This window comes from Amphiura filiformis, chromosome 14 (assembly GCF_039555335.1).
Source record: "Amphiura filiformis chromosome 14, Afil_fr2py, whole genome shotgun sequence".
Classification (NCBI taxonomy): Eukaryota; Metazoa; Echinodermata; class Ophiuroidea; order Amphilepidida; family Amphiuridae; genus Amphiura; species Amphiura filiformis.
Genome location: NC_092641.1, coordinates 33455018 through 33467720, shown reverse-complemented (window position 1 = coordinate 33467720; position 12703 = coordinate 33455018). Strand labels below are relative to the sequence as shown.

The 12703-nt window shown below is 36.4% G+C and overlaps 1 protein-coding gene and 1 long non-coding RNA gene across 2 annotated transcripts in view; one reads left to right on the top strand and one right to left on the bottom strand.

Annotated features, from left to right (window-relative positions):
* Nucleotides 1-5553, bottom strand: part of LOC140169996 (uncharacterized) — a 216157-nt gene extending 210604 nt beyond the window's left edge. Inside the window, exon 1 of the long non-coding RNA XR_011861451.1 lies at nt 5433-5553. This is a non-coding gene — a long non-coding RNA (uncharacterized lncRNA). The remainder of the gene's footprint in view (nt 1-5432) is intronic.
* On the top strand, nt 1641-12678 carry LOC140169990 (uncharacterized). Its single transcript, XM_072193304.1, has 7 exons — nt 1641-2010; nt 6438-6623; nt 7385-7725; nt 8548-8709; nt 9254-9357; nt 10258-10380; nt 11125-12678. The coding sequence occupies exons 1-7, from the start codon at nt 1920-1922 to the stop codon at nt 11198-11200; spliced, it is 1083 nt and encodes a 360-aa protein (XP_072049405.1). The 5' UTR covers nt 1641-1919; the 3' UTR covers nt 11201-12678.
* The last annotated feature ends 25 nt before the right edge of the window (nt 12679-12703 follow it).

Below are 12703 nucleotides of genomic sequence, written 5' to 3'. Positions count from 1 at the left end.
TTTTGTATGGAAACACACTACAATTTTAAATGTTTTCAAAATGTTATTGAAAAATATTTTCTGCAAACATTTTTTGCCAAATATTTTGTCACCACATAAATAATGGTATGTTTGTGAATATTTGCAGTAAGTTATCAAAAAATGTTTTTGAATGTAAATGAAAAAGTTTTATTCCCTTTATATAACCCGACATTTAAACATTTTCTGGCAACCTTTTCTCACTTTTGGCGAATGATGTCGAAAACTCGAAAACATTTTGTGTTTGCTGGGATAATTGAACATAATTCAAAATTGAATAACACAATATATAAATAATAACAAAAATAATATAGCAAAACTATAATACTAATAAATATGTATTAGGCCTGTACTCAATCCTATTTGTATTAACAATTTGAGACTATTAAAATGCTTAGTTTTTAACCAAATAAAAAAAAACACAAAGCGCATTTTAATATAACATTTTTCTGCTAAATTGAATTGGTATTTGTATTCAAGTTAGCCCTACATTTTATGACAAGCTATTATAGTCATGCTGTTCGTGCGGATATTTATAATGTATAACGTTTATAAGAATTCATATTTAGGCCTATGATAATGATAAAAAAAATGTTTTAATTTCTTTAATAAAAAAAATCTTATACAATATTATCATTATTATTTTTTTTCGTAATCACAAAGAATATAAGTCATGACAACTTGTTGTTGAGTGCTGCCAGGTACCTGGCTGAATCACCTCGTAAAGTATTAATGTGCGCCGCCGTAGCTTAATTCCATGATCTTGATCCTACATGTACTTTTATCGATATATATACATCGATCACTTATCGGATTAAGTATTGAACACAATAGATGAAGTATTTGATTGACAAGGTTACCCCTGCGTCCCCTAGCCGCTTGTTGCATTGACATTGTCGGCGAATTTGACTGACTAGCAAATGTGTTTTAAAACTAAGGTTTGCCTGGGTTACCTACTATAATAATACCGTAGTACATAGATTGTGTGGCAATTTGAATTTCATGAACTTGATCAGGCTTAAAAGCCGGACTTAAAGTTCTTTCGCACTTGCTGATGTGTGCGCCCTATTTGTGATGTGAAAAGAACCAAGAAATATGATACGCTTTATCTGAAAAACAAATTAAACCTCAATTTTACGGTAAGCTTACCTTAATGCACTACGGCCCCGGACTATACGGCATACGCATACAAAAAATCTTGGCCAAATCTGTTTTGATCGGTAAGTACAGCCCGTATGATTACCGGCGACCCTTGGTAAAATTGACCAATCAGAACGCGCGTTGTAAAACTCCCGCCAAATTCCACTGCAGATTTGCCGCGAAATCAATTTACATCGAGTGGCCCTTTAAACCAGTGTTTCTACTCCTCGCTAATGTAGGATTGAATTATTCAGAATTCAAACTGGCTTGGAAGTTTAATTAAAAAATAACTGATTGCAATGATATTTTTAGTATATACTTAGCAGCAGAATGTGTCATAACTTTATAAAATACCTACAAAATAAGAATTTTAACAACAATAAAAAAATATCTAGATACGCCTAATCGATTTACAGAAAGCGTGTCTCCTTTAAATCCATTTTATTTGTGCAAGTATCGATTTTCATACATGAATCGCCCATTCAGCTCCATTCATTGCCGAAGTCAAGTGTTTATACTTGTTTATCTCACATCCTTTTTGGCTTAGTTTCCCCCCGACCAGTTTAATGATTAACTGACGAATTGGACCAGAAATTTCCCGAGCAATTGAACTCTTTTTCCTACATCAAATCTAAATCATCAAAATGCTGCAATAATAATAAATTAGTAGACTTGAGGCTGAGCAAGAGCATTTTGAATGCCAACATTTATTTAACTCGACAGCGAAAATTGAAACAAAATTTTATTTCTACTTTAAAAAAATGGCTACGCAATTGCAAGAAATCCATCATCTTCAAGCAGACAGTCTTCGTTTGCCTCTTGGCAATTTACCAGTGTCACCTAGAAGTCCAGGTAAGTGTAAAAAAGCATGAAAAGTAAGATTTTAAACTACTATTTCATGACTTTAATTTAAAAAGTGTGTTATATTTTTATGATCAATTTTTAAACATGATAATTCAATGGATGCTATTCTATTCATCATACATGTATGATCATTTCTTTTGACCACCCAAGCTATTATGATTGTTAAAATTATGAATTTATCAAATTAACTTTTACATTACATCAAGACAAGGTTATTTAATGTGTTTTTAGCTATACAAACATACCTTTTATTTTGTCAAACATCTCGAAAGAGGGTGAGCTATTTTGGCCACTCATTTCTCAAAAAAAATAAAAAATATGAAGGCAACATTTTTTCACAAAAACAAAAAATTATAGCTAACCTAGTCACGATTATCGCACTTTCAGTTTCCCACGCGTTTGAACGGGAATTGGATTGCGAACTTTTTAGATGTCTAGTGAGCAAATTTTTCAATATTTTGAGAAAATGATGTCAAATTTTCTATTCTGTATTGTTTGGTAATAATGTCTTTTGCCAATAGTATGTTTAAAGTTGTAATTTTGTGTTTTTGATCGCAAAGATCGGATATTTTCGTTCCCGATTCGAATTCTGAACCCTTCGCAAGGGTGCCGATTTCAGGCAGAACTTTGACGATAATTTTGCCTTTTGGACACTAAAATGCATTCGATCCTTAATTTTGTTTCAACCGAGTCTTAAATTAGCAAGCACAATAAGGTTAGTACCATTTTTATATACATTGATAAAATTTTAAGATTTTTTTCAAGTTTCTAACCGGCGCAAATCGTTAAGTGTGTATTTCCCATTGACATCCAAAATGGGAAATACGAGTCTGATGGACATAGGAACGGCGTCCATGAGACTCAGCGAGTCTAAGCTAACCCAGTGGGCACAATTGGTTGCTACTATGTTGTGTCAACGTCAATATCTAACGTTGGACGACGGTTGCCTGGAGGATGGAACATTTACTAAATTTGTTGATTTTTTTTCTTTTTTTTTAAATAAAAAATCTTACTGACGATTGAATTCCAAAATGTTATTGTTAGTATAAATATAATTATATATTCATTAGGTTTATATATTACATTATCACTAAGCATTATATTCATCATCATCATCATCATCATCATCATCATCATCATCATCATCATCATCATCATGAGTTGCAACATCATCATCATCCTCATTATTATTATTATTAGTTTATCTAGTGGGCTTTTATAGTCTTTATTTAATGTTACACTTTAATGCGCCTAGTAAATAGAAAATTTTGGACCAACTTGACCATTCCGATGACTTGGAAACAGTAGGCCTGTCAACTGCCATGCTGTTTACCAACGTTGGTCCGATATCGCGGACGGCATTCTGACCGTCATATTAAGGTTTGTGCGACGACGTTTCCCCAATCTCGGCGTAAGAAACTGTCATTTTAAGATATAAGCCAAATGCAACATATTTATCGTCGGTCGTACCGATGTCGTCAATGAAGTGTTACTTCAACGTTAGTATTGAGGTCATATGACAACCAGCGTATGGCAGACGATGTCGTCAATGAAGTGTTACCTCAACGTTATATTGAGATCGTACAACAACCATTGCACGGCAGTCATTATGTGACTAGCTTAATACAACGTCTTTATCGCAGTTGTACCGATGTCGTCAATAAAGTGTTGCTTCAACGTTAGTATTGAGGTCATCGACAACCATCGCACGGCAGAGCGTTGTTGCGGCGTCTTCAATCATTGGTGTACCGATGTCGTCAATGAAGTCTTACCTCAACGTTGTATTGAAGTCGCACGACAACTGTCGCAGGGTAGTCAACAGGTGACGTTAATGTAACATCTTTATTGTCAGTTGTACTGATGTCGGCAATAAAGTGTTGCCTCAACGTTATATTGAAGGCGTACGACAACTGTCGCAGGGTAGTCACCCGGTGACGTTAATGCAACATCTTTATTGTCAGTTGTACTGATGTCGGCAATGAAGTGTTGCCTCAACATTGTATTGAAGTCGTCGACGATCGCTTCGGCCGACATTACCATTAACGTTTGTGCGACGTCATCACTAATAGGTGTACTGACGTCCTAGATTATTACTTGTGTTAACGTTGGAATTTGGTTGCCCGACGTCCGATCTTATTACAACATCCATACAACGTAGTTTTTCCCGATTGTGCCCACTGGGAAGGAGCTAAAAGATAATAACAAAAAATTTAAATTGCAGAAAGAAAGCATATGTGTCATCTCTGAGAAAAAATGAAATTATCAAAAAGTGGCCGAAACAGGTCCACCTTACGGTAGCAAACAAGACGACAAGCTCGGAGCAAAAAAGCTGTCTTAATGAATGAAACTATTGAAAGCTACAATGTAGTTCACACGTGTGGTTTTGTTTGGTCTTGGTTGTGGTGCAGCGCACTATTGAGCCGACTGCGATTCTGTATCCTGTTGTTTTATATTCTGTTTTCTTGTTAAATATTTTTCATGCTTAGAAATGACGGAAACAACAGAAATGGCAGAATTTACCAAAATAAAGATCAATTTAAAGTGGTACTACACCTGGCCAATTTTGTGCCTGTTTGCATTTTTCTCAAAAATTATAGCACAATGGTGACAAGTAAGATATTATCGGGGCAAGGACTACAACTACTGCACTGGAAATTTCATTTCAGCACAGACAACAGTTGACAGTTGTGGGGTTTCAGTCAAAAATGATCAAAATCAATAACTACTTGTCTTGAGTCACTGAAATTCCAGTGTAGCAACTGGATTTCCTTATTTAATATCAGTTCGGGGGCACTCGTAATAAACAGATGTCTCTGATTTCAAAGACGGGTCAGTGATTTCACATACGGGGGTCTGTGATATCACATACGTCGAGCTTTGTTGACAGCTCGGCACTCGATGCAGCACATCGGAACGAAGCTGAGTGTATTAGAATAAGATTTCCTATGTTTAGCAAATATCTACCTGTGCAAAATTATATCTATCTGTGCAAATTCTGACAAATGGTCCCAGAACACACTTAGATTGCAATGGCCAAAATCAAATGTTTTGAAGTAAAAAAATCCCAATTTTACTATAAAATTAGCAGGCACTCAACATGCTCAACTTGGGCTAGCTACAACCCTGATAAGGCCTATACACAAGTTATTCCCACTGCGCTGGCACGTTCACCAAAATTACTAGTATCGTTTGCGACTGGGTTTTGAAACTAGGAGTATGTGATTTATGAGACGTCTCTGAAATATGATACTGTTATGTGACATGACGCTTCAAGAGTATTTGATATCAGAGACGTCTTTGAATTAGCAGTGCCCCCGAACTGATATACATAACTTTTGTTACCAATGTGTTATTAGTTTTTGAGAAAAATGCAAAAATAGTCACAAATTTATCAAGGGGTGTAGTACCACCTTAAGGGATCTAAAATGAGCGTTTATTGCGTTTCGACAGTATTTTTTGTGGGACATGAGAGCACCTCAGACCTATCGAATTGCATTCTGAATACGTAGCATGTCTTTCTGATATCAAATAATTTTCATTTTTTGAAATCACAATATAATACAAATTTTATGACAAATTATAAAAATTTGATATATAACAGTCCTCGAAGTAAATTATATAAATCGGATGATTTATACTTAAAGTGTATGTAGTAGGGAGGAAAAGCCGACGGTCAATTGAAAATTTTGACCTTTCATGTTGAAGATATGGATTTTTTTCCCAAAAAGACCTCATTTATTTTGGTGTTTTGGGAAAAAAATCCATATCTTCAATACGAAAGGTCAAAATTTTCAATTGATCGTCGGCTTTTCATCCCACCTACATACACTTTAAGTATAAATCATCAGATTTATAAAGTTTACTTCAAGTACTGTTAAATATCAAAAATATCAATTTTAATGATTTGCCATAAAATGTGTATTAAATTGCAATTTCAAAAATCAAAATTATTTGATATCAGAATGACATTCTTCGTATTCAGAATGCAATTCGATATGTCTGATGTGCTCTAATGTCCCACAATAAATACTGTCCAAACGCTCATACCCTAGCCCTTAAGGAGTTTACAAATTTACATTACCCCACTTTTGTAGTACCAGTTGGCAATACATGTTCTAAATACTTTTTAAATACTGTTGCTTATATTGAACAGCCTGGGACATTATATTGAATTATAAATAACATGCATTGCTAGCTGTTCAAAAAAATTAAAAATAATTTTGAAAAAAGCGCAAAAAATGCAATTATGGCCGAATACCACGGTCGCGTTTTCCTCTGGTGGAATACTCAAACCCATATCTTTGGAATTTGTTTTGCCCTCCATGGCCTGCAAGCAAAGGATTTCACAGACATCCACCTGAAAGTCATAACATGAAAACCCTCAAATTCTGCATTTTATTTCATTTTTCTTTCAGATGAAAATCAGAGAGATTTACTCTTTCCGCCCTGGCTAGATGCTCTTCCTACTCCACCGTATCATCTGAGAAACGGTAATAACCATGGCAACGCAGCAGTAGTTCACACGCCCAGAAATGATGCAACAAATGTGTCACCTACAAGTACTAGACATGTGCAGATATATGAAGATGTGACGACACAAGGTTTGTATGGAGTCAAGGGTCAACTATCTTGTTGATCAGCCAATCAGGGTGATTGTTTATTGCTAACTGTGTTCATGCTCATACACACTCAATGCACTGCACATGCCTCTTGAAGTTGTAGGAAATTTACTTTTGGAAAGCCCTTACTATGATTTCCATGGGCAGATTAGAAGTAGCTACACAGAACTAACACAGAATGGACTAAGATTTTGCTCAATGATCACTGTCATGTACCCAGAACTCTGAACAATTAGGAAATCCAATGTTGAACATTACATTACATTTGCTCATCTTTTATGCACGACGACACGATAGTTACTGTGTGCATAAGATAGAACTTGCTGGTATTACAAAACTCGTCTGTGTAGCGTTGTCACTTCTACGCTTTTAAAACAATTGTTCCGAATGTCCAATTTTGCTGGACTAACATTTATGTATCTTAATAATTAACTTGATGAAGAAATTTTTATTCATATGCATGAAATTGTGCCCTGCATGTGCCAAACAAGGTACGTGACATTAGAACAAATACTTGCACCTTCTAACTTTAGTATCACAAGCTATCGGTTGTTCATACTAAAGCTAGAATTTTCGAACAACATTACATTGGCATTTTTGTACTCCAGGCAGCCTTAGAAATGTTTATGTGCTCAAGCAGTCGTATGTACATGTATAACCGGATGACAATAATTGGCATCTGGCTTTTTGATTTTGCGGTGACTACTTTCTTTTATAATGATGGGTGTTATAATTTTTTACAGAGTACCGACACACTCCAAGAACACGACGACAACACCAGGAGCAACAAGCCTACCCGGTCTCTGTGACCTTTAACCCAGACACGCCTCCAAAGACCCCAGAGAGTGGTGTAAGATCCGATTCTAGCAAGAGGAAACGAGATGCTCAAGATGAGGGAACTCCTAAACGGGATTACACAGATGGCAGCATTGTTGAGGGAACATTATTCAAAAAGCCTAAGTCATTGAAGGTTTTGCAAGAGTCTACAAAGGGTGCCCTTAGGTTGCATTTGTTAAGTTTGTCTTCATCGCAGCTGGTGAATCTTGTGACTGATCTTGTGGAGGCAAATCCAGAGTTGAGACAGGTGAATATAAATGACATAAACTAAGTAAAACCAGGGTGTACCATAACTGTTTAAAGCACTTGACTGACAAGAATTCATACATGAGTCATATTGATCAGGCTAAATTGCTACTATCAAGTCAGGTACGAAATTGCAATGTGAACACCCCACCAGACAATTCATTATACGGTATACCCATTAGCCTTTTTAAAGTATGGCGTAGACAAAAACTAAAAAATCTTCAATCTAGGTAAAACCTGGCAAATTCAAAAGATTGACCCACTTTGTGTAGCACCATCCTATTGTGTCCGCCATATCTCAAAAAGGCTAATTGGCTTGTGGGTTTATTTGGTTTATAAGTGCCGTGCAGTATAACTTGATTCGAATCATCCAAAAGAGATGTGAGAGACGAAGAGAGAAATACTATAGGGTAGGATAAGAGCGAGAGAGAGAGCGTTCTAACTTAATTAATTAATATTTCAATATATAATGGTTGAATCCTCTTTCTTGGAAATAAAAACATGTGGTGTGCAAGGATTTGGAGTACCGTGGATGTTAGGTTTCTGCAAAATCAGCAATTTTTTGCTATTTTTGGCAACCCAGCCTCACTCCCTGTAAAAATACCAGTTCTGAATTTTGACACCTTTATAAACTTTGATATAATTGGAATTTGCTAATTGCCCAATGTTAACCATCCTTTTAATACCACTTATATAGTAATAAGCAGCAAAAAGAAAATGGGCCAAAAAAAAAATGCTCATCTAACCTTGCTTTGCAAGTGGACTAATGTGAAGTGTTCTGTATTTTATTGGTATATTTCCTTGCATAATTCCCCCCAAACAGGATGTAACCAGTCAATTACCAGAGCCAGATCTAACTCCGCAGTTGAAGAGACTATCACATCTAATGCACAATGTCTACCGCGCATTGCCACGCACTAGGCTAGGCTCAACCAGGGGGGCGCTCTGTTATCGTAGAGTTCGTGTGCATCTGTCGTCTTTCAAGGTGAGCGTCTTTGAATGCTGGTTTTATCATTTTATCAATATGCACTAACAGTTCTTGTTGCAATCTTTTTGCATTGTAGCACTGTAATTACATGTATGATACTGTTGAATGCAAAGGACAATGTTTGTTGCAACATTCTGGTGATCGTAAAGACTTCATTTGAATGAACACTGCTGCCAGTTGCTGTACGCGATATGTCTGCGATCTTATGTTAAAAATACTAACCAATCCAATAGTTTTGTGCGCATTTCATCAATATCATCAATTAATGAGCGATATTCAGCTTCATTTTAAACCAAAATTAACGAGTGTTTAATAGGCTCTATTTGTGCAAATTTGTGCATGCTTTGTGTGCAATTGTTTCAAGAATAGGGAGGGGGTGCCATTGTGTATCCTTGGGTGCCACAACCCCTAGCTAAGCCACTGCTTAATATGAATTTTGTTCATATTTTTCAACCTCTTGACTCATTATTATTCATAGATAAAAAAGGAAGTATTCCATCAATTAATGAATGACAAATCAAAAAATGATATTATTTTACAGAAATGTTGTCTTCAACAAGGCAGACATCTATTGAGATGCTTGAGCTGGAAAGCAGCTATTGAATATTCACTAACAGCATGGCAGTATACAGCAAATCTACCAATGTAAGTACCGGGTACCAGTGTCTTAGCTAGTCACCCGTCTGCCCGTCATATTATGTGGGGAGTTTGCTCTTGGGATGGGTAAAATGCCTGTGACAGATGCTATATCATAAATTGTATGTGTTGAGAAGCTAATTGACCATTTCAGTAGACCAGATTTGTAGAACAAGGCCATATCAGCAGATCTTTAAACCCTCAATGGGCTATAGATGGTTGGTAAATGTTATAAAGGTCAAATTAGGATAGGCAATTTTATTCAAATGATGGGCAACCCGTAATTTCTAGCTAAGACCCTGCCGGGTACACAGATTATTTTCGATTCATTCAACATCATGTGCCCCAGGAACACTTACACTATTTATCTTCATCTCATAGCAGGCCATTCATTATCATGTGTAGGGTTTATTCCATAAATGTATTGATTCTAAGTAATATAAAAGAACAAGCTGCTACTGGCTAGGATTGCATGACATATAGGCAATGATCTCGTAATCAATAGGTTGCAGATAAATGTGCCACTTGGCTTTTACAATATATTATTATAATTTTTTGAGAGATGGAGGAATTGAAAGATAAAGATAGTCTGAAAAAAAAAAAAAAATAGTAACAGCAGCACTTATGCTAGTTGCATGTTGCATTAAAATGTGTATTGATGTGACCGTAAATTTAAACTTTATTACAGTAAAAAAAATTGAATCATCTTCATCAATTACAAGTCGAACAAACTAGATCAGAAGTGGTCAACCTGCATCCCCCACTCGGACCACATGCGGCCCTCAGTGATGTCCAATGCGGTCTGTGAAACCCTTTCTTACAAACAATACCATTATGACTGTTGTACTGTTGTGACTTGAAAAGTGACTGAATATAAGTTAAATGTTATCTCCATGATTTTTTTTCCAGTTGGGACAATCCAGCTCATAACAGAATTCGGCAATGCTGCTTCCAGGGCCTTGCTGCAATTTTTATCAAAGCCCTGAAAAATGGACAACTTGACCTAGCGACACTGAAATCTTTCAGAGCAAGGTAAGTCTATGCTTGCTAACCCTACTAGAAAATATTTAGATTGTGGTTACTGTAGCTGACCTGAGATTTGTTGGATGGTGTAGTTCTTGAGTGATACTGGTTACCGATACCATAGTAAAGGGGACCTATCTGTAGAAACAATAACTTCCATACAGGTAGTGTGAATTTCAGATGGGACTATCTGAATGGGTGACTCCATTTGAAATCTAAACCTCCTGTGTGGGAGATTAAGGTCATGTCTAACATAGGGGTGATGGATTTCGACTGGAATGCCCAAAAATGATACTTGAAATAATACTAGACTACTGGTGTATGGACCTATACCATATGACCTACACCATTATACTTTACAGTGTGCTGAGGCTTGTGGATCAACGCCTAGGCGTTGTGCCTGTGCGTAGTGCACTATAAATCACTGTACTTTTTTTTTACATATCATGCTACCTCCAAACAAAAAGTACACACCATCGCACCGGTAACATAATATAATGTATCTCAGTATTGATAAATTTGTGCTGGTTTGGTCACTAGCAGTGTGCATTCATTCATGCAGTACTTTTGGGAGTTAAAATGGGGGGGGGGGGAGCTACCCCACACCGTCTGCAGTAAACCTCATGAAAAGGAGACACACTTGCAGTAAAGCTCTGAAGGAAATATGGAGGGCATACCTACAAAGGCATTTGACACAAGGTCTATTATGTTGCATTTTTTAACTGTCAACTGTTTTTTTCTTCAAAATTGCAGGATGCTGACAGCCAGCATTGCTGATGATGTCATGGAGATATGCATTGATAGACTTGACTCAGTACTACAAGCTTGATGAAGTCTGAGGTATTCTGTTGCTAATGTGGGAAATATTGAAGCTACTGTGTATCAGGCCACATTGAAATGTTGTTGTCAATTGCCATATCAGGTACCAGGCAGTTTGAATAGGTGTGACCAGTACAGTAGATGATACAAGTTGTCAAGATGTTTTATTGTTTGATGTTGTACGCAAGTCTTACCTGGCATGTGTACATGCTGATATGACAATGAGACAAAGCATGCCCTTTTTATAGTATTCAAGTTCTGAGTGCAGTTGATGTTAAGCTTCACAGGGGCAAAAAAATGGAAAAAATGCTCCAATTTTAACTAAACTTGTCTCAAAATTTTCGTCATGTCAAAATAAGGAATGGTGTGCATCGACTTTTTCGGTAAATCCCATAAGACTTTTCGAGTACACCTGAGAATTCGTCATTTGACGTCATGCCGATGCGCACATCGTTTATTGAACATCGTTACTGCGCATTGCAAGTCGGCGTGACGTCAAATGACAAGTTCTCAGCTGTACTCACAAAGGTTTATGGTATTTACCGAAAAGGTTAATGTTTTGTTACTGGAATAATGGAGCAAGAAAATGTTTACCGCATGCACTTCCACATGGCGCACTGATTACTCCAATAATGAATTCATAGGTGTGGGTGATGAGGCAAACTGGTCAAACACTGAGCAAACATTTCTTTGTTTGAATTATGAACAATCTATTGAATTTACAGGGACTGTATTTTGAGGAGAGCAATCGCTCTCTTCTGCTCTCCTTAAGTCTGATACAGGAGAGTGATTTTTAGCCAGCGTTGGCTATAGACAGTTTTGTGGAGCAAAGTGCTACTCAATTTTGATCACTTTGCTACACAATTTTGGAAATGTGTAGCAATTTTATGCAATAGACTTATACTGTGAAGTGTGCAAATGTAACAAAAATTGAGTAGTGTAAGCTGATAATGCTACGCATAAAAATGTCTTGCATCCAATGCTAATTTTAGCTCTCCTTAGTTGACCATTCTACCCTTTTTAATACATTCTATTGTAAATGTTCTAAACAGCTCTTCTTGAAGGCTCTAGAAGAGCTATTTAATGCTCTCCTGCCAATTCCAAACGACAGTCCCTGAATTTATATACTTAAAGGTATGCATGTAGCAATAATCTTGCTATACTCTGATCAGTCAATGTAGATGATGTGACAAGAGATGAAAATAAAAAAGTGGTGCCTCAGTTATTCCTAAGCAGGCAAGAAGCAAAGTAACAAATATATGTAACATAATCTGGTACTTGGAGGCCAAAGGTGGCACATTTGAAATTGAGATACAAGGTAAAAATATGGAGTGAAAAGACAAGAAAATACACAAGAAAATAGACATCACAAAACTTCAGAACTATGCATGCTTGACCTTAGGTGTTTTCAGTATGTTCAAAATGGCTTTTTTGGCCTCCATGGAACAGATCATGTCACATGATGTACACATTGCAAAATCTTTAAAAAAAATCATTTCTTTTGTGATTTGAT